General features: G+C 42.3%; 1 protein-coding gene across 2 annotated transcripts in view; it reads left to right on the forward strand.

Moving 5' to 3' along the window:
• Window positions 1-19506: 19506 nt before the first annotated feature.
• The window catches only part of CCNC (cyclin C), a 29036-nt gene continuing 25517 nt past the window's right edge, over window positions 19507-23025 (forward strand). The window contains exon 1 of one of the 2 annotated variants that reach the window (XM_047101454.1): window positions 19507-19756. In XM_047101454.1, the coding sequence (XP_046957410.1) occupies window positions 19725-19756 (32 nt within the window). In that variant the 5' untranslated portion in view covers window positions 19507-19724. The remainder of the gene's footprint in view (window positions 19757-23025) is intronic. The other variant, XM_047101453.1, reaches the window with a different exon arrangement.

A 23025-nucleotide genomic window follows, 5' to 3' on the forward strand; every position in this document is an offset into this window, starting at 1 on the left:
AAGCAAAGACTAATTACGAGACTATAACAATGTCCAGGAGAGAGATAGTAGTGTGGACCAAGGTGGTGGTGTTGATGAGAAGAGGCAAAACTTCTGGAGATGTTTCTAAAGCAGAGGCACCAATATTTCCTGATGGATCGGGCTGGAGTATGAGAGAAAGAGGAATCAAAGACGGCGTCTAGGTTTTTGGAATAAGCCAACTGTTAGTATGGATTTGTCATTTGCTAAGATGAAAAACACTAAAGGAGCAGCAAATCTGGGGAGGAACACAAGAGTTCATGTTAAATTTGAGGTGTCCATTAGACATTCAAGTGGAGAAGACCATAAGTGGGAAGTTAGAATATATAAATTTAGCCTCTAAAGAGGAGCAGTCAGGCTGGAGATATAAATTAGGAAGTCATTAGCATAAAGTATATACTCAAAGTCATGATAATGGATGAGATTGTTAAATGAATGAGTGCAGATAGAGATGAAAAAATCCAAGGACTGAGCCTTAAGGCACTCCGGCTTTTAGAAGTCAGACAGGTAAGGAGGAACTGGCAGAGAGGACAAAAGGAACAACCAGTAAAGTAAAAGGAGAACTAAAGGAGTAGTATCCTGGAAGTCAAGTGAGGCTTCTAGGGAAAAAAAAAAAAAAAAAAAGGAATGACAATCTCTGTCATATGCTGCTGAAAGGTCAAGTAAGATGAGGATTTAAGAGTTGATCATTAAGAAGTGGTAACATGGTGGTCAATGCTGACTTTGGCAGAAGTTTCCATGGGACTGATGGAGATGAAAATCTGATAAGTGGGATTCAAAAGAGAATGGGAAACAGGAAGTAGGGACAGTGACCATAAGCTACCTTTTAAATGAGTTTTGCTATAAAGAGAGCCAGATAATAAAGGGTGGTAACTTTAGGAGGATATGAGGTCAAATTTGGAGTTTTAAAGGTTGGTCGATATTAGAGCAGGTTTGTCTGATGATGGTAATGATTCACACAAGAGGAAAATATTGATGGTGCAAAGGAGAGAAAGGGACAATTACTGAGTTAATTGAGAGTTAAATCAGTATGCTTGATAACAACATATCCCTGAAAACTTCTGGCATATTGGGAGACCAGCTCAACAATTCAATCCCTAATCCTATCCCTCATCTCTCATCAAATCACAAAACTGAAAGGCCTTAACAATCATCTAGTCCAAACCTCTCCATTTGATAAGAGGAAGCTGAGACATGGAAGGTAATCACACTTGCCAAAGCCATTCAACCCAACCAGTGAGAGGGGCAGTTGGCCTTTCCACCTCACATGCATCCTCCAGTGTCCTTAAAAAGGGAGGTGAGGGAAGCAAAGTCTCCTTTTTATCTTGGTCTTCTTTACTTTTATTTTCTTATGTTTTTAATTTTTTCTTTTCTTTTCTTTCTTTCTTTTTTTTTTTTTTTTTTTTTGAGAGAGAGATGGAGTGTGAGTGGGGAAGGGACAGAGAGAGAGAGGGAGACACAGGATCCAAAGCAGGCTCCAGTCTCTAAGCTGTCAGCACAGAGCCTGACGCAGGGCTTGAACTCACGGATGGTGAGATCATGACCTGAGCTGAAGTCTGGTGCATAACGAACTGAGCCACCCAAGAGCCCCTCATCTTGGTCTTCTAATGCCTCCTCTTGGAAGCCAGAGGGATTGGCCTGTCTAGCACTCCTCCATTAGCAGCAGGAAGATTGACCTGCATGCAGGTGTCACACCCAGCATGGCGGAAGTTCTCATGTGAGCAGCACTGGGGTCCCAGTCAATATAAGTGAGCAGGATCTTAACGAGCTTTTAGGTGGCATTCATCTAAAGAGTCTCAATTTTGGAGTCTGAAACCAAGACTAGTCTGAAACCAAGATTAGTTATAATCTGAATTGATCGCCTCCTCTGGACAACCATTTCTTTTTTCCTCCCAAGTGTGGCTGAACGCTTTTAACACAGCCCTACCAAACGCCAACATAACCTAGTTACTAGACAACTCCTAAAAATTATTTGTATTGTATCTCATGATCCAAGTATCTCAGCACCAAAGGGACATCAAGAGGCTCCAGTAAAAATACAAACATATATAGGTAAGGTGTAAGTCAAATGAAGTAAATATGACTCTTCTAGGTTGCTCAGATTAAAATAAATTCCAGGGGCGCCTGGGTGGCGCAGTCGGTTAAGCGTCCGACTTCAGCCAGGTCACGATCTCGCGGTCCGTGAGTTCGAGCCCCGCGTCAGGCTCTGGGCTGATGGCTCAGAGCCTGGAGCCTGTTTCCGATTCTGTGTCTCCCTCTCTCTCTGCCCCTCCCCCGTTCATGCTCTGTCTCTCTCTGTCCCAAAAATAAATAAACGTTGAAAAAAAAAATAAATTAAAAAAATAAATAAATAAATTCCATGGGACAACTTAACTTGATACTTACTGATAATGGACCAGGTGAAAATCAAGAGATATAGATTCTTATTTCAGTTTCCCTCTTCATTCCTCTACTCTGGTCATATTTGAGCTTCCTTGGCCTCAATATTTTATGATCCAAAAACAGAGAGATACTTCCTGTCTCATTATAACAAATAAATTATAGCAAAAAATAGGGAAAATCCCACAAAGTCACTTTAAAGTCATCAAAACACAAGCATAAATTTGGGACAAGTTATTCTTCCCAATAATATCCCTCTGTAGGTATAGCCTATGGGTAAACTCTCAAAACTTTGGTATGTTTAAGGACAAAGCAATTTAAAGGCAACTGAAATATTTTAAAGTTATAAAAAGTGACAAAATTTTTATATAATAATGACAATACTAAAGACATAGGCTATATTTTCTTGAAGTTTATTCCATTTTAAGGAACCATAGCTATTCACTCAAGGCTTAAGCTCCCAGAAAGCCACTGAAGCAATTTTTTAAATTATTGATATTGTTTAAATGCTGGATGGCATTACCATCAAAATTCTAATTATGATTGCTTTAGATGATAAAGATGATGACAATGGAGAAATAACTAAACTCCACATAATATTCACAAGGAAAACAAAATAAATTCAGGGACGCGTGGGTGGCTCAGTCAGTTAAGCGTCTGACTTCAGCTCAGGTCATGATCTCATGTCTTGTGGGTTTGAGCCCCACATTGGGCTCTGTGCTGACAACTCAGAGCCTGGAGCCTGCTTGGGATTCTGTGTCTCCCTCTCTCTCTGCTCCTCCCCTGCTCATTCTCTGTCTCTCAAAAATAAATTTTTTAAAATGTTAAGTAAAAACTTTAAATAATTGATAATTAATTAATAATTAAAAAGGAAAATAAAATAAATTCAATGGTGTGTTGGCCACGAAAACCATCCTACTTGTTTTCATACTATCTATATAATGGTGAACTAATTCTCAAGTCTTCCTATTATTAGAATGGAAGGCTGGCAGATAACACTTGGAAAAGAAAAGTAAATATTGTTTGATATCAGAAAGAAAGTTACATCCTTTCCAAGTTGGAAATAACTTGTGAACTAAGGATGGTTGTAATTTCCTCAAGGCTCTAACCTATGGCTTTTGATTCTTGGCACTAAAGGCAATAAACATGGGAGAAAATTAAAATTAAGAACATGTCCCTTTTTTGGGGTTGCCTGGGTTGCTCAGTTGATTAGGCATCTGACTCTTGACTTTGGCTCAGGTCATGCACTCACAGGTGGTGGGATCAAGCCCCACATGGGACTCTGCACTGACAGTGCAGAGCCTGCTTGAGATTGTCTCTCTCACTCTCCCTTTCTCTCTCTCCCGGCCCCTCCCTCATTCAAGCTTGTACGCATGCATGCTCTCTCTCTCAAAATAAATAAACATTAAAAAAAAGAATATGTCCTTTTCTCATATTACCAAATAAATCCAAGACTAAGGATATTGAGATCTGGTAAGCTGAAATATTCATTTTAAAACAAGATATTTGTATAAAAATGGTATTAGTTGGAAGAGAAGGCCTTTCGCTCTCAGCATTACAAACTTATTCCTAACAAAACATATATATTTATATATATAAAGGAACCAGTGTTTCAACTATTGGAAAGTCCTGTCCCAAAGAAAGTTTCTGCCCAACTTTTTAAGCCTAGGTAGTTCAAAGAATAAAGAAACTTTGGGTGTTCATTTGAATAATTCTACAACAATATTTGTAACCTAGGTATGAGATATGGGTATTTTGCTTTGCTTTCTCCTCTTGCAAAATTGGGCGTTGAAATAAGAGGAAGACAATTGCTGGAAGAGAATAAAAAAGAGGAACCAGTTTTCAATAGTTGTTTCCACTAATTTTTCTAATATTTTCCCTCCTGTGCTTGCAACTTTACCTTTCAGCATTGTTCGGCCTTTTTGTTTATTTGGTTGATCTATTTGTTTTGAGAGATGGGGGGGGGAGTGCAGAGAGAAAAGGAGAGAGAGAGAGAATCCCAAGCAGGCTCAACACTGTCAGCACAGAGCCCCACGTGGGGCTCGATCCGACCAACTGTGAGATCAGGACCTGAGCCAAAATCAAGAGTGACACGTTTAACCTACTGAGCCACCCAGGCGCCCCAGCGTTGTTTGGCCTTTTAAAAACTGGTTAGAAATTTGTAATAACATTACAACTCTACCTCCTTTTTGGAAAATAAATTCCAACAATCTATTGTACATTCTAGATATACAATACAATTCATTACAACGAATGCTAGGATCTCAAAAATATTCCTCTTTCTGGAGCAATGCAAGTAGCCGAGTTCTCCAACGATCAAAAGAGTCATCTACAAGAAATGATTGCCCAGGGCATAAGTTTATACTTCATTGCCTCCAAGTGACGCTCAGGTGCAGAAAAGTTGCACACAGAGCTCCCTTTGACAAACACAGATGTGAGAAAGGAATGCAGTGTGACTCCAGACGTTCCATTTGCTTCTTCAGCCCCTTCGCTAAACTGCGTGGCGTCCGGCGTCGGCACAAACGCAGGTGGATGGTGAGCAAGCCCCGGCAGTGAGAGGAACGCTAGGGATCTTTGCGGGTCTGGCCAAGACCCTCCCCCTGCCGCCTAAAAGGGACGTCCCAACCCTTGGGCGGGGGATTAGGACGGTACCACACCCGGCTCGGGGAAGCCGCTGCGGCGACCAGAGCCCCCGCCCCGGGACAGCCGAACTCCGGAGCTGTAGAGCTCGAGGCCTCGCCTCTGCCCCTACGCCCGGCGCGCGGAGAGGAGGAGCGCCCGGGCCTTCTCGGATCCCTCTCCCTTCCTTCCAGGGTTGGACGCACGCGGCGGTCAGTCTGATTTCCCACGGAGGTGGAGAGGAAAAGCTCGCCCCAGACCTCCGCGCAAGACCCTTGCCTCGTCTCTGTGGACATTCAGGCTGCTCTAATGCCTACTTAGTGGTCGGCTTGCGTCGCCGGGACGCACTCATAGAAAGCCGCGCGCGGCCACAGAAGCCTCCGCTGAAGTGAGTCCTCTGTGGACCTCGCCGGTCTCCTGCCCGGCGCTACCACTTGCTACTCGCACTCGGTACCCGCTCCGCGCCTCCGCCCTCGGTACCCGCCCCCGCCTCCTCGCTCCCTTGACTGGAGCGCCGTTCACTTGTAGAGGGTAGAGTGCGTGGAGCCGGGCCCTTGGGTCCCGCGGCTCCCAAATCTCCACGAACGTTGAGTCGGGGTTGGGGGGATCCGGGGTGCCGAAACCAGAGCAAGCCAGTGCCCTCACCACTGTACCAGGCTGGCGTCAGACTCCCAAGGCAAGAAGCCCTTTAAAATAATTTCATTAAATGCATTTTACTGATAAAGGCTTAAATGATAACAGGAGAAGCCAGAAGTTACATTCGTTTGTTAAAGGTTGAGGAGCAGACCTCTCGGCGTGAGCACCCTATGTTCATGCATCATTCATGCTTTCCATGAAGACGTAATGAGTGCTTATTATGGGGCAGCTGTGCTAGTGCTTGAGAAGCATTATTCTAGGCCCTTCCAGGCCCTTCACATATGATCTCCCCCCGCGTTTTCAGGAACACTGCAAGGTAACTGTAGACAGCGTTTGAAAGGTCCGCGAAGCTTGGTGATCATTGCAAATAAAGATCACACACAGGAAAAAGTTGGCCAGTTCACTTTCGCGGTCCCAGGCTCATTTGGAGTCAGACGCAGGTTTTGGTGCTAGGGGAAAAAAATAGACCAAGATCAAGGACTTGGTGCGCGTCAGTTAACTTCCTCAAGCAATACCAGAGAGACTCCAAGGACTATTTTCATCATAATTATTGTTTCTTTTTTAAGAAAAAGGTTTGAATGTGTAAATTAATTCCACTTAGTCAAAGAGTTACAACCACAGATGAGTAACCTGCACTCAAGGTAAGTATTCATACCCTAAGGCTAAATACAGAAAATCGATGACTGTGGCTGTAAACGGTAGTGATTGTTTTCCTGTGTCCATGGTGGGCCATTTGATTTTGTATATTATGAAACACAAAGAGGCATGCTTATCAAGAAGGAAGACTTTTGTCTTTACGAAACTTCGGGAGGTGAAAATGTTGGAATTGGCAGTTGAAATACCTGGTGAAGTCTAACATCCTTAAGTAAGACACAAGTGACAGGAGGGTACAGATGCAAAAAACCTGGTGAGAGATTAATTCTTCCTTTGCTAGCCCTCCACACACACACCCCCCCCCCCCGCCCCCCGAACTCGCCACACAATGTTAGTGCTGGCGGTGTTTGGAGACGTCAGGCACAGGTAATAGGGCTTCAGAACTCTTTGCTTCAGTGAAAAATAGTGTGTTCCCTGGGCTTCCGAGGCCGGGCAGGTTGGCAAGGCTGGCTCAGGGAGGAGGAGACTCACACACCGCCCTGCGGCTGGGCGGCTGCTGCTTCCTCGGCCAGAACCAGTGTTTCAGCCGCGCCCCCTCTTCGGGATCTCTCGCCGCTATTCAGGGTGTAAGATACAAGAACTCCAAGTTCTCTTTGGAATTCCGTCCGTGAGACTGGCGCCCGGGCACGGCGGGTTTCTCTGGCTCCAGCTAAAACCTGAGGCTTAGAGAGGAAGCACCACAGCGGCTGTTCGCCCCTTCGGACCGAGGTGAAAGCGCCTCCGGGAGGACGCTGCAGCACCGCCCGCGGGAAGCGGCGCAGGGCTGCGCTGTGCCCCAGCCGCCCTCTAGGCTGCGCTTCGGGCACTTCCCCGGCTTCAAAGCCGAGTTCTGGCCTCATCCAGAGCGGAGTGGGTGAGGTCGCGAGGAAGAACTTTGGATATTTTTAACTGTTTTTGTTTGGAGGATTTTTTTGTTTTGTTTTTTTGAAGCCCCGCTGCTGTTCTGGTCCGCAGCCTGGTGGAGGCGGGGGAAGGGCATCGCTCCCTGGAGTCCTGCAGGCCTGAGCCTCAGCTGGGCCGACGCGGTCGACAGGTGTGTGCCGCCGAACCCTGGAGCACCGGGAGGCGTCGGGAGGCCAGAGCGGAACGCCCGGGGCTAGTCCTTCGGGAGGAATCATCTGGCGTTTAAGCCTCTCCTGGGTCTGTTCCTGGCACTGCAGATCGGTGCGCGCTGCGGGCACCAGAGGAGAGTGAACCGGGCGGAGACAGACCCTGCAGTCGCGCACGCCACCCAGCGCCGCCCTGCGCTAGTCTCAGTCCAGAGTTCCCTCTGTTAGGCAGAGCACTTCGCATCTGGTTTTGTTCACTAGTGTCGGCCTCCGAAGGAAGCGCGGTGTGTTCGTTACCTTCCTATTCCCAGCTCCTAGAGCTGTAACCCGCGCACAGAAGCGCTCAGTAAAATAATGGTTCATTCATTTAACAAGTGTTGAGTGCCCACCATGTGCGGGGCACCGATACTGACTTACCTGAACCACACAAACAAGGCATCTGGCCTCAGCACGCCTATATTCACAGTTAGTTGAATGAATGAAGAATCAGGAATCAAGAAGAGCTGTAGCAAAGATGGCAGCTCTGGGCCACCTTTCCATAGGTCACCTCAGAAAGGACAGGAAAGGAAAACAGGGCCGGGGAGATAGAACTAGAACCATCCCCTCCCTCTTTCTTGTGTCTCCAGGGAGAAAGAAAGGAATAAGGTAAGTGGTGATGGGAGGGATCTCCTGCAGAGATTGACTCTGCCTTCTCCAGGCAAACTACCTACTTTCTTACGGCATTAAGTGCTCTGGTCTGAATGTTTGAGTCCTCCCAAAATTAATATGTTGAAACCTAACGTCCAGTGTGATGGTATTAGGAGGTGGGACTTAAGGAGGTGCTTGGGTCATGACAGTAGCCCCCTCAGTCTCAGAAATGGGATTAGTGCTCTCATAAGAGACCCCGGAAAGATCCTTTCCCTTTCTGCCATGTTATAAAGACACAAGGAAAAGACTGTGTCTGTGAACCAGGAGGTGGGCTCTCACCAGACATCAGTCTGTGTCACGATCTTGGACTTCCCAGCCTCCAGAACTGTGAGACATATATGTTTACTGTTATCAAGCCACCCCAGTTTATGGCATTTTGTTAAACATTCTGAATGGACTAAAATGGTCAGTGTATTATATATACTAGGGAGGGAGCATCTGTCTTTAAGGCCTAAATGTGATCTGCCATCCTACTCCCAGGACATATTAAGACAAAGACAATAAATTAGATGAAAAGGGGGAATGAGGAGAAAGGAGTTCAGTTTAATGACTAAAAACAAAAAGAGGGGCACCTGGGTGGCTCAGTTGGTTAAGCGTCAGACTTCAGCTCAGGTCATGATCTCATGGTTCATGAGTTTGAGCCCCACATCAGGCTCTGTGCTGACAGCTCAGAGGCTGGAGCCTGCTTCAGATTCTGTGTCTCCCTCTCTCTCTGCTCCTCCCCTGCCTCAAAAATTAATATTAAAAAACCAAAAAACAAAAAGAATGGTAGGATTAACATTATGCCCCATTATCCCTTAACAAAAAGCTTTGTGAGTTTAAGTCTTATGAATATTTTAACATAGCTTAAGGACTGATAATTAAAGGAATTAGAATCACAAAATAGTACATCCTCACCCTGACAACCACACCCTGAAGTGGAAGTCGTGATAATACTAATTACTCCACTTCCTCTTAAACTACTTTAGCCTCTGGCTTTGAAAAGATCTTCTGGGCCTGTGTTCTGTGCCTAGATCTTACTGTAAAAGGTGACTGAGTAATGACACAGAGAGGTCAATGGCATTGAAAGAAAATAAATGTTATTCGCAGTTCTCCTAGAAACAAGAGGCGTAGCTCGCCACACAAAGCTACAGGAGGAACACGAGGTTTGGGTCAGGAAGCAGAGGCTGGAGCAAGAAGTATATTTAGGTCAGAGTCTTTATTTGGGTTCCTGTGGGAAACGTAAGGCAGGGCAGGGTGAACAGTTTAAGACTGGCTAGTTTGAATAATTTTCTTGGGTTTGGGGCTATATGGGTGGTCTCTAGTTGGCACTTGGCCCTGGGATGATGAAGGCAGAGGAATATTGCCTCCTGGGGTATTTTGAGCTATTCTTAGGTGTGGATCTGGATTGGTTAGTTTGCATTAAAAAAAAAATTTTAATGTTTAGTTTTTGAGAGAGAGAGAGAGAGACAGAGGGTGAATGGGGGAAGGGCGGAGAAAGTGGAAGACAGAACCTGAAGCAGGTTCTGAGCTGTCAGCATAGAGCCTGATGCAAGGCTTGAACTCGTCGACTTTGGAGATCATGATCTGAGCAGACAGCCCTTGGATTGGTTAGTTTGCATTAAAAAAAATTTTTTTTTTACATTTATTTATTTTTGAGAAACAGTGAGACAAAGCATGAGCGGGGCAGGGGCAGAGAAAGAAGGAGACACAGAATCTGAAGCAGGCTCCAGGCTCTGAGCAAGCAGTCAGCATAGAGCCTGATGCGGGGCTCGAACTCATGGACCGTGAGATCATGATCTGAGTCGGACACCTAGCCGACTGAGCCACCCAGGTGCCCCTAGTTTGCATTTTAAAGACATGCTGTGAGCTGGAACCTTTGCAATCTCTAAGAATTGGGGCTAGCTCTGGTAAAGATAGTCTCTCCCGAGCCAGAAAGATTTTTTAAGATATCAAAACATGATAATATAGAGAAAATAAGAAATATGATTAATACAGCCTGGGGTAACAAAAAGGGACAGAAGTTTCCTGTGTTCTTTAAACAGAATGTCCCCGAGAGTCTAACCTCTGGGCAACATACTTTTCTTCTCCTCAGCTCCAGAAGATGGCTTTGGAAAAGAAGTTGATTAGTTTGGGTGAAGGGGTGATGGAATCAAGTGAAAAAGTCACAGGTTCAGAGTGAAACAGTGTAAGAATGAAGCTATTAGCCAAACTTATGGTGGAATGTTGGGGTAGATTTGCACCATAATCAAGTCTGTATGGTGGGGTTGAGCTGGTTTTTTCCAAAGGAGTGGTTCCCTATCTAATGGACTTCTTTTTTGTTTTTAAGTTTGTTTATTTTGAGAGAGAGCACAAGCTGGGGAGGGGCAGAGAGGAGAGACAGAATCTCAAGCAGGCTCCACACCATCAGTGCAGAGCCCCATTTGGGGCTTGAACTCACAAACTCTGAGATCATGACCTGAACAGAGATCAAGAGTTGGAAGCTTAACCAACAGCGCCACCCAGGTGCCGCGGGGCTTCTTTGAATTTGAATTTGAGACTGTAAAGCCTTTCACTTATTCAACAAATCACATTTTCCAAAGAACTCCGTATATGGTCCCAACATTGGGAAGTAGGCCCAGCAGGTATTCTTATTCTGATTTTAAATCTGAGGCTTAGATAAATTAAGTGATTTGTCCAAAGCTGTGTGGTTAGGCAAAGAAGAACCCTTGTTAGCATCTCGGTCTGATGCTTAGCTCAGTGCTCTGCATGCCATTGCTAAACAATATATTTATATTTCAGCAAGTACATTTTTGAAAAATGTTATTAATACATATTTATTGAGGGGTTGCTAGTAATTAAATGTTCAGTACAGTGAGAGGGCATTTTGGGAGTGTGATGGTTGCTAGTCCTTAATCTATTTGATATTGACACAAAGCTGGTTTGTTCCTTCTTGGCAGTATCAGTGTGACCAAATACACAGATTGGTATTTCATCTTGGCTCCACATGCTATCTACATAGGCCTGGGCTCCTTACTTAACCTTTCAGCCTAAATTTTGTCATCCATAAAAAGAGCATAGTATCTACTTAATAGGCTTGTTAACAGGACTAAATAAAATATGTACATGTAACTGTTATTGACTATGATAATTTGATTTCATATAGATAGAAAATCAGGAATTGATCACCCAGTAACTGAATAAGGATTTCCATAGTTGATAATGTGAATTTAGAGGAGAACTCATAATAAAAGGTTTCTAACATTACTAAATTTATCATTTGTAAGGAGAGATAGTAGTAGAGCATTAACCCACCAAAGTCAAGTATTTTCTATTACAATTTGACTGAACTATGACTTTCAAATTAAACTTGTAAGTCATCTAATCCAAGACAATTGTCTTACTGACCATGGATACCTGATTCTCTTGCCTCCAGTATTGCCAACTAATCACCTCTTGTTAAATAAATCGTCCCATAAGACCATTTAAAGCCTTTCATTATGTGCTATAATCCTTGATATTCCTCCTCCTATCACATCAGAAAGAGAGAAAAGAAGAAAAGAAAAATATGATGTTTCTCAACCTTGGCACTATGGGGATTTGGGGCTGGATAATTCATTGTTGTGGGGGGCTGTCCTCTGTATTGTAGAATGTTTAGTTACATCCGTGGCCTCTACCCAATAGATGCCTAGAATGCCCTCCCCACAGTTGTGACAAGCAAAAATGTCTCCAGACAATCCCAAATGGTTCCACAAAGGTCAAAATAACCCCCAGTTACAAACCATTGATGTACAGCTACAACAATCAGCAGCAGCAGAAAAAGGACTGATTTTTTTTCCCCTCCAAATGCTACAGTTTAAGACCAAGGAAGTCCTTTCCCAGAAGTTTTCAGTGGAGTTTTCCTCTGTGGCCCAGGATTGTCACATTCCTATGCCTAGCCCAACCACATGCAAGGCAAATGGGAGCCAGCGCTGCCCTTAGATTCAGTTGAGTGAGATTCTGCTCCAGCCCATGTCTCACAGCCTTGTAATTTAGAATATATACAATTTTTACAATTAACCTTTTTCGAATAATTTAAATTTATGGAAAAATTGCCAAGAGAGTACAGAAAGTTCCTATATATCCTTTACCTCATTCTCCCTCATATTAGCTTCTCATATACCTGTGGTACATTTGTCAAAATTAAGAGGTTAATATTGCTATTACTATTGTAGTATTACTATTAACTAAGTTCATTACTTAGTTAAGTGCCAAGAGAGTACAGAAAGTTCCTGTATATCCTTTACCCCATTCTCCCTCATATTAGCTTCTCATATACCTGTGGTACATTTGTCAAAATTAAGAGGTTAATATTGCTATTAGTATTGCAATATTACTATTAACTAAGTTCATTACTTAGTTTATTAACTATTACTATTAATTAAGTTCCACACTTTCTTCAGATTTTTCCCACCAATGCTCTTTTTCTTTTCTTTTTTTTTTTTTTAATGTTTATTTATTTTTGAGACAGAGAGAGACAGAGCATGAACAGGGGAGGGTCAGAGAGAGAGGGAGACACAGAATCTGAAGCAGGCTCCAGGCTCTGAGCTGTCAGCACAGAGCCCGGCGCAGGGCTCGAACCCACGGACCGTGAGATCATGACCTGAGCCGAAGTCGGACGCCTAACCGACTGAGCCACCCAGGTGCCCCCCAATGCTCTTTTTCTGTTCTAGACTCCCACCCAGGATACCACATTACATTTAGTCATCAAGTCTCCTTAGTTCTCTCTGATTACGGGGTTATGGGCCATTGGAAGGAAGTCCACAGATGTAAAGTGTTCTTCTCATAACATTATGTCAGGAATATATACTATCATTGTGATTGATCACTGCTATTGTTAATTTTAATATTTAGTTAAAGTAGTGTTTGCCAGGTATTTCCATTATAAAGTTACTGTATAAGTAACTTTGGAAGTTACTTTGGAAGCAAGCCACTACGTTCAGCTCATATTCAAGGGGACAGGGACTAAGTTCCATCTTATGACGGGGATAATATTTACATATATTGTTTGGGATTCTTCAGTTAAAAATTTTACCTCTTTTTATCCATTTATTTATTCAATTATATGTTTCTACCAGTATGGATTCAGGTATATATATTTTTTTATGTGGGTTATGTTATTACATTATTTTGTTTTGTTGCTTGCATTGTTTCAGCTTAGGCTATTGGGCTCTCTTTCAGGTCAACTCCTGTTTTTTTGCTTAATGTTTGTTTATTTATTTAGTTACTTATTTAGAGAGCACAGACGTGCACAAGCAGGGGAGGGGCAGAGAGAGGGGGGAGAGAGAGAATCCCAAGCAGGATCTGTGCTATCATCACGGAGCCTGATGCAGGGCTTGATATCATGGACCCATGAGATCATGACCTGAGCCAAAACAAAGAGTTGGACACTTAACTGACTGAGCCACCTAGGCGCCCCTGACTTCTGTGTTTTTTTGACACATTCCTAAAATTTCTGTATGTTTTGAGTACTTCCTTCCTCCCTTGCTGGTAGTATGAGTCAGGACTACCTTGTATTTTCTCTGCTTAGTCTTAGAATTAGCCATTTCTCCAAGGATCCTAGGTTCCTTTTGTTAGAGAGCGGTATTTACAAACCAGGATTTGGGTGTGAGTATGCTCATTGCAATTGGATTTCAGTGCATCCAATTCCTTTCAGCAGGTGGAGCTATGCATATGTATACAAATATATACAAACTTATGTATAATTACTTCCATACGTGTGTGTGTGTATATATATATATATATATATATATATATATATATATATAAACAGAGCTAATTCTGTAATCTCTCATTCCAATCATTACCATAGAGTTCATTATTTTTTTCCTCGATGAGTTATAACTTCTTTATCCTACAGTGAGAAACCTGGCCTCCATTATGTACAGAAAAGGGAGGCAGAAGAGTCAATGTGAGGGTGATGGTTTGTGAGAGTTAATTGGCATTATTAGCTCTTAGAATGATGGGGTGCATGGGTGGCTCAGTCAATTAAGTGTCTGACTTTGGCTCAGGTCATAATCTTACAGTTCAAGGGTTCAAGCCCCAAATTAGGCTCTGTGTTGACAGCTCAGAGCATGGAGCCTACTTTGGATTTTGTGTCTCTCTGTCTCTCCTCCACTCTCTGTGGAGACACTCTCTGTCTCTCTCTCAAAATAAATAAATAAACCTTCAAAATTAAAAAAAAAAGAAAAGAAAAGAAGAGAAAATGAAAGAGGGCATTAACTAAGGAATGTGGGCAGCCTCTGGAAACTGGAAAAGGCAAGAAAAACAGATTCTCCTCTAGAGCTTTTACAAAGGAACACAGCCCTGATGATACCTTTATTTTAGCTCAGTGAGACACGCACATTTAGGTCTTCTGAGCTCCAGAACTGTAAGATAAAAAAATTGTGTGTGTTGTTTTAAGCCACTAAGTTCATAGTAATTTGTTACAGCAGCCGTAGGAAACTCACATAGACACTCTGTCAATCTGACCTTTCTGACTTCCATTTATATATTCTATATGTTTTCCTTTCTTACTTTCTTGTTTAAGCAAAATCACATAATTACTTAGTGTTAACCTTTAGTTGCAATCACTATTCAGACATTTCCCAGGTGGATCACCTTGACTGGATTTAAGCTGTTTACCAATTATTTGGATTTTTTTTCTTCTGGGGAATCTTCTTAGAAATGGGCCATTCTTGGGGTGCCTGGCTGGCTCAGTTGGTTAAGTGTCCATCTTCGGCTCAGGTCATGATCTTGTGGTTTGTGGATTCAAGCTCCGCCCTGCAATGGGCTCTGTGCTGACAGCACAGGGCCTGGAGCTGCTTCGGATTCTTTGTCTCCCTCTGTCTCTCTCTGCCCCTCCCCTGGTCGTGCGCTCTCTCTCTCTCTCTCTCTCTCTCTCTCTCTCTCAAAAAATAAATAAATAAATAAACAAATAAATAAATATTTACAAAATTAATTTAAGAAATGGGCCATTTTTGGGTCCTGGGAATCTTCATACAATAAGAATAGTAGGCTCGGGCTGTCAGGTTTCTTAATGATATACACTGTGTTCTCTCAAAGGCCATTCTAGACTAACTAGAAACAGGAAAGTGAATTCTGGAATCCCTAAACTATTTTGGAACTCCAGACCTAGAAGTATACAGGGAAGAAAAATGCCTCATGGCATAAATAAACTGGCACTTTGCAAATCAACATATTTGATTATTGTTACCTGTGGAGTGCAGAGGGGTTAAAATGTCAAAGGCTAGTACTAAGAGATAGAGTACCTCTTTGTATCAAGGTACTACTATTTTTATTCTAGCTGAAAACAGAGTTCTTTATAGTCCAAATTGTAGAATCTAAACTTCTTTTAAATAATAAAAGCTAAATGGTAAGAGTTATTGTTAATACCATGTACTAGGCACTATTCTAATTTCATTTAAGGTTCATTTCTTTTTAAGTGTTTATTTATTTTTGAGAGAGAGAGAGAGAGACCCCAAAGGGTGAGTGGGTGAGGGTCAGAGAGAGAGGGAGACACAGAATCTGAAGCAGGCTCCAGGCTTTGAGCTGTCAGCACAGAGCCCGATGTGGGGCTCGAACTTACAAACTGTGAGATCATGACCTGAGCTGAAGTCGGCCACTCAACCTACTGAGCCACCCAGGCATCCCCCACTTAGGGTTCATTTAAACCTCACCAGAACTCTATGATTTAGTAACTCTGATTATCCCTATTTTACAGAAGAAGAAACTGAGATTCAGTGTGATTAAGTAGCTTGACCAAGGTTATTGGCATAGACTGAACGTAAATTCATATGTGGAAGTTCTGATACCCAGGGGTATTTAGAGGTGGGGCCTTTGGGAGTTAATTAGGTTTAGATGAGATCATAAGGGTGAGGCCCTGATGATAGGATGATCCTTATTCTCTCTCTCTCTCTCTCTCTCTCTCTCTGCCAGGTGAGGACTCAATGAGAGGGTACCCATCTGCAAGTCAGAAAGACAGTTCTCTACAGGAACCAAATCTGCTGGCACCTTGATCTTGGACTGTGAGAAATAAATATCTGTTGCTTAAGCCACCCAGTGTGTGGTATTCTGTTACAGCAGTCTAAGCTGACTAAGATAGTTACACAACTAGTAAATGGCAGAGCTATTACTGGAACTTGATCAGTCTAGTTTAGGGACTGAGTTCTTTTTTTTTTTTTAAGTTTGTTTTTTATTTATTTTGAGAGAGAGAGAGAGAAAGCGCAAGCGGGAGAGGGGCAGAGAGAGAGGGAGAAAAAACCCCAAGCAGGCTCTGCATTATCAGCACAGAGCCCAGCCTGGGGCTCGATCCCACAAACTATGAGATCATGACCTGAGCTGAAATCAGGAGTCAGACACTTAACCAACTGAGCCACCCAGACGTAGAGACTGAGTTCTTAACTGGTAAGCTTTATATAAGTTAGAGGTTTAGTCATCTTACACAAATATGGGTTCCAGAAATTAAAATAAAGGGAAACACAGTGAATGACTAGATAGAGGAAAGCATATTTTCACAATAAAGACTATTAGTATCAAGACAAATTACAATAAAAGTTTAATTAAAAGTGAGAAGATGGTCTCCAATAATAGTGTTTAGAAAGAGAAACTTCTACTACAAACCTGGAATATTGTGTTTATAGTAGTTTAGTCATTATAGTTTTATTGGAACTGTATGGTTGAGTGAAAAGCTCACTGCACAGGGAATCAAAAGAACTAGATTCCTGCTGTTTTGCCAGTAAGCAGCTAAGTGAGCTTGAGAAAACTACTACATTTCTAGGCTCAAGTTTCTGAGAAATACCACTCATACTTCTGGAAAAGGCATTGTAGGAAAAAGGATAAATACTTTTTTTTATCACAGGAGAATCAATATTAGCATCAAGACTATTGATCATATCCCTATTTGAAAAGTACAAGGTAAATAAAAAATTAGAAGGGAGAAGACTGAATGATTCCAGTAAGTGATCAAATTAAGTAGGTGATTATATTAGGTGAGTAGTGAGGACTGAGAAACAATACCAAAATTATAAAGAAAAGTTAAAAAAAAAAAAAACCTGTCAGTAAAATTAAGCAAACCTACGTGTCTCATCATCTTTTGCATCCAGGTAAGCTGCGACAGCTAGGCATTTTAATAACTTTTGTAAATTGCTCTATTTCACCAGAGATACTATTAAATAAGTTAGCATTTGGTTCAAGTCAATTCAATTCAACCTCCATTTACAGGCTACCTTCAGAGATGATTTGCCCTGAAACAAATGAAATCTGAGCTTTATTCAGGTCCCTGACTTGCACAGCCACTGGGAGCACCGGAGCTGCTGGGAATGTGTTATTCTGGTTGGGAGGCAGAAACCAGGTTGCAGACAGAAAGCATTTCTATTTAGGTTTTGTTGTTGTTGTTGTTGTTGTTGTTGTTGTTTGTAAATTGCCTACGAGTTCACAGAAGAAATGACCTGAATCTCCAAGGCCTTATTCATTTGTTTGATTTCTCTTTTGCATTCTTTTTTTTTTAATTTTTTTTTAACGTTTATTTATTTTTGAGACAGAGACAGAGCATAAACAGGGGAGGGGCAGAGAGAGTGGGAGACACAGAATCGGAAGCAGGCTCCAGGCTCTGAGCCATCAGCCCAGAGCTCGAACTCAAAGACCATGAGATCGTGACCTGAGTTGAAGTCAGACGCTTAACCGACTGAGCCACCCAGGCGCCCCTCTTTTGCATTCTAAATACTCACTTTAGAACCTAATTTTGTGTCCATAAGGTTACATTCTTTTTCTTTAAGCACCCCTCCTCCCTGCCCTCACCCAGTTATGTCAGTTTCAAATATCAGTACTGCTGTGCCTACCTTGTGTTATACCTTGAACTAACAGGGATACAAAGATGAAGGAGCTCACAGTTTTATAGGAAGAAGAATGCAGAATTAGATATGAAACAGTACTGGTCTAGTGGTAGAAACAAAGTGTAATAGAGGCACATAGAACAAAACATTTAACAATACTAATTTATCACAGTGTCCTTATCTTCCGAAAGGTATCAAACTATCAAAAACTTCTCAGAGAGTTGAAGAAATTCTGAACCTTGTGAAGTAGCCTATGGCCTGGTATTTTTTTTCTTTATTTTTTGGGAGAGCACAAGTTGGGGAGGGGCAGAGAGAGGGGGACAGAGGATCTGAAGTAGACTGTGTGCTAACAGGCTGACAGCAGTGAGCCCAATGTGGAGCTCAAACTCAAGAACCGTGAGATCATGGCCTGAGCCGAAGTCAGACGCTCAACGAACTGAGCCGTCCAGGTGCTCCTATGGCCTGGTGTTTCTTAAGCTACCACTTTATAAACTTTTTTGACTGTGATCTGCAGTGTAGTCCATGTTAGTGTTCATCAAATATGCTACATGATACCCTACATTTTTCAGCCTCCCTTGCAGTTAAGTTAGAGGCATGTGCCTATTCTGGTCAATGGGTCACGAAAGGAAGTGATTGTATTGTTTCTGGTTCAAGTCTCTTAACACTGATTCAGTCAGTGAGAATCCTCTGAACTTTCTCTAGAAAGATTTGAAGCCCAGAAGCAAAGAACCAAGATAGAGTAGTTGAAAGATGAAAATATGCCAGATCCTTGAAGATCTGGAGGACAACTACCAAGGTCAATATAATCCATATCAGACTTTATGGTAGTGATATGTGACATATAAAATATTTTTATGTTAAGCTACTGACATGCGTTTGACATCCTGACCATACATATACACATAATTTAATCAAAATTTAAAATTCTATTATATAGGTGTATTCAATTATTTATAAAAATAAGCTTTAATAATAAATGCAATGTCACAACATAAAGAATGAGAAATACAGATTATTTCATCTTGTAAAATTAAATTATTGCATTTTGGGCTGTATGTTTCTATTTGGTACATATATATGAATACACCACATACATATATATAATAAAGGAAAAATGTTTTTCACTGTTCTGCAAAACTGGTAGTCTCTGGCTTTGAAAAGCACTGCTGCTCCAGAAGTTTGCAATCCAGTCCAAAAGGACTCCATTCAGAACGTATTCGGCTTAATGCCATTAAATTTTGGTGGGTCCTTGAGGATAATCTTTATTTTTATTTATTTATTTATTTATTTATTTATTTATTTATTTATTTATTATTTCTTGAGGACAAAATAATCTTTATTCCTCTTTCCAACAGCAGGTCAAAGAACTGAAGTCAGGAAATCTTATATCTTAATTAAGTGCCATCGTGGAGGCCTGTAAAATGAAATAACAAAATCCCAAACCAGCCTACTTGCCCTCTCTAATCCCCGCTCGGTGAATGGAAGTTGCTCAGAGAAAACAGCTCGCGGGTTCCAGGCCGGAACTGGTAGAAAGCTCTCGCGAGAGCCTTCCGACCGCCGCGAGTCTTCTGTGAGCACCAGTTCCCGCCCCTTCTGCGCCCACAGGCCGTCTGCTCCCCACCGGCTTCATCCGCTACGGCTACGGCGGGGCGAGCCGGAACTTTTATCCATAGGAACGGGTTTACAGTGTAGAGTGTTGCCGGCCGGCCTCAAGGAGATTAGAGTGCCATCCTCTTCCTCTCACCGTAGCCGCCGCGGAGCGGTGCCGAGCCGATCAGATCCAGGAGCGCAGTTACCGGGCGGGCTGGGTCTATGGTCGCTCCGCGGGCCGCTCCGCCGGCTGGTGCTTTTTTTTCAGGGCAAGCTGTGTTCCATGGCAGGGAACTTTTGGCAGAGCTCCCATTAGTAAGTGATCTTCCGTCTTCTCGCCCGGGGCTTCTTCTTGGGAGTCGGTGAGGACCGGGCCTGCGACTCCCCTTGGCCTGGATCCCGGCCCCTGTCCCGAGCGCCGTGGGGTCTCCCGGGAGGCGGCAGCGGCTGGAAGCGGGACGCGCTTTTCTCTGGCGACTCCCCTCTCCCCGCCCCCTGGCAGCATTTGGTTGGGGGGCGGTGGTCTGTGAGCGGGAAAGGGCGGGGGCTAAGGAGGTTCGGTCTCAGAGGAAGGAAGGAGTGTAACTTCGGATTCTTGGATAAGCTAGGCCTGGAAGAGGGGTGGGTTGGGATGGGATGGGCACAGGTATGGGAAGTGTGGCATAGTTCGGGACTGTGAGGCGGGCTCTTCAGGACAGTTATGGTTCGCTTTTGCCTGGACTCTCTTCGGGGAATCGGCATTGTAATCTTTTGTCATTCACCTTCTGTCTTGAATGGATTTAATATTCTGTGGAGAGAGTCAGGCTTGTTTCTGCTCTCTAACCAGTTCCTGCCATTACCTTATGCCTAGATGGAGTTGTATGTTGGTGAGGTGTAGGGCAGGTGCTCTCAAGATGTATCCATTAGTCTGTGCCTTATATTTTGTTGTAAACACGTATTTCCCAGTGACTGCTGATTTCTTTAACATATTTCATGAATTCGGGTTTGTTTTTGCTAGTGACCATGGAAGAACTAGAGTAATATTAAAAATATTTTCCCCTAAATACATTTAAGTAGGCAGAAAGGTGAGTGATGGGACTAATTGATTAGGTTTTCCACTGTACGGTTGAAAGATGAACAGAAGCTGGTGCTATTATATTTTAGTGTGTGTGTGTGTGTGTACATATATATATATATATATATATATATATATATTAATGCTAAGAGAGCATTAGTAATTGTAATTTAAATTTTGATTCTGTGAAAAAAGATGAATTCCTATTCATTCTTTTTTTAGTCCTTTGTGCGAAAACAAAAATGGTTTTGGAAACCTTTTTTCAGGAAAGCAGGTTATCCTCTTGCTATGAAGTGATTCTGTGGAGATGAAATTGTGTGGAAGCTCTACCTCTGATCATATTTGTATTTTGCAGTTTTGCTCACTGCCATATTTGCTTGGGCAAAATTAAAATACAGAAAATTTAATTAGTGGAGAAGAGTAGTATTTTGATAAACTTTGAAAGAAAGTGAGAGAGAATTAACAGGGAGCTAGCTGTTGATTATCAAAAGCTACATTTTTCTCAACTGAAAAAAAAAAAGACCTGCCCACCTTTTAATTTTTTTATTTTATTTTTTTATTTTTAAAAAAATTTTTTAAGTTTATTTATTTTTGAGACAGGAGACAGCATGAACGGGGGAGGGTCAGAGAGAGAGGGAGACAGACAATCCGAAACAGGCTTCAGGCTCCTAGCTGTCAGCACAGAGCCTCACGTGGGGCTCGAACTCACGGACCGCGAGATCATGACCCGAGCTGAAGTCGGATGCTCAACCGACTGAGCCACCCAGGTGCCCCTGCCCACCTTTTTAAAAAGAATATTTATTTAGTTTTTTGAGAGAGATAGAGCTCAAGGGGGGGGGGGGGGGGCTGAGAGAGAGGGAGACAGAATCTGAAGTAGGCTCCAGGCTTGGAGCTGTCAGCACAGAGCTTGATGCGGGGCTCGAACTCCTGAACCCCAAGATCATCACTTGAGCCAAAGTCAGAGGCTTAACAGACTGAGCCACCCAGGCACCCCTGCCCACCTTTTGATAAGTGTTAATTATGCTTTCACTTATTGTTGGCATAATGACAACATTTAGGGGGTAGGATCTATAACAATTGTTTCTTCACTTTTGAAATATAAAATTGTTAAAATGTTAAGTGTGCTTTTTTGGAAATGTCCTTGTCTCCCAATTCAAGTAGTCCTGCTTGAATTGGGAAAGGGCTACTCAGATCTCTTGAGAATTTCGAAGTGCCTCGTCTGCAAAAGGTTACAATTAAGAAAGACAAGGCAATCAATTCTGGAAAAACAAACCAACAAAAAGATTACAAAAACCATTGTTTTAGGTGATTTTTTGAAGACGAACATCTTAACATTTCTAAAATGAGCATGGCAATTTTTTTTTCTTAGTAGCACATGAAATAATGGTGAGTCATATGAACAATGTAATCTTACGTTTTATGAAAGTTGGTATTATAAGTGTTCTTGGTTTATCCTCCGTACTATGTGCTGTGAAGAAAACTTAAGATATTTGATTGTGAAGATTATCTTTCTAAAAACACTGACTGTGAGGATGAAATTAATAATACTAAAACAGGATGAATCACAGTATTTTCTAGGAAGTTGAACACAACACATTCTTTGACCTTACTGCATTAAAAGGAGAATGGCATTGGGGCGCCTGGGTGGCTCAGTCGGTTAAGCGTCCGACTTCGACTCAGGTCACGATCTCGCGGTCCGTGAGTTCGAGCCCCGCGTCGGGCTCTGTGCTGACAGCTCAGAGCCTGGAGCCTGTTTCCGATTCTGTGTCTCCCTCTCTCTCGGCCCCTCCCCCGTTCATGCTCTGTCTCTGTCTCAAAAATAAACATTAAAAAAAAAAAAAAAAAAGAATGGCACTAAATATTAGCTGGTTGACTGAATGAATTAATGAACAGATAACAGAAATACAAAAGTACAAAATCAATTCTGGATGTTATTGTATCAGAGGAAACTGAAAATACAGTTACATAATATCAAGGAAATAACTTAATGAGATCAATATATGTCCATACTTTTGGGATGTAGCCAAAGTCAAAGTTATAAACTAACATCCTGAAAAACTGAGAAAGAATAAAAATAAATCGAAATATTCTACTTAAGAATATTAAAAAGGAAACAGTGAAATAAATCCGAGGGGAAAAAAGGAAAGACTTAAAGATAATACCGATATTAACATTTTATTTTTTTAATAATTTAATTTTGAGAGAGAGTGCACAGGGGAGTGGCAGAGAGAGAAGGGGACAGAGGATCCCAAGCAGGCTCTGTGCTGACAGCAGTGAACCTGATGCGAGGCTCAAACCCACAAACTGCTAGATCATGACCTGAACCAAAGTCAGATGCTTGGCCAACTGAGCCGTCCAGACGCCCCTGATATCAACATTAACATTTTTTCTTGAAAGGAAAAAAGTAGTCAGAAATTATAAGAGTTGGTTCCTTAGAAAGGAAAATCAAAACAGTAGACTAAACTGCTACTAGTTGAAGCAAGGGAAAAAGATATGATACAAAAATACAAAATTAGGAATGAGAAAAGTA

Source organism: Lynx rufus, unplaced genomic scaffold (genome assembly GCF_022079265.1).
Source record: "Lynx rufus isolate CCGP_SWC_20201006 ecotype Redwood Valley unplaced genomic scaffold, mLynRuf1.p SCAF_6, whole genome shotgun sequence".
Lineage (NCBI taxonomy): Eukaryota > Metazoa > Chordata > Mammalia > Carnivora > Felidae > Lynx > Lynx rufus.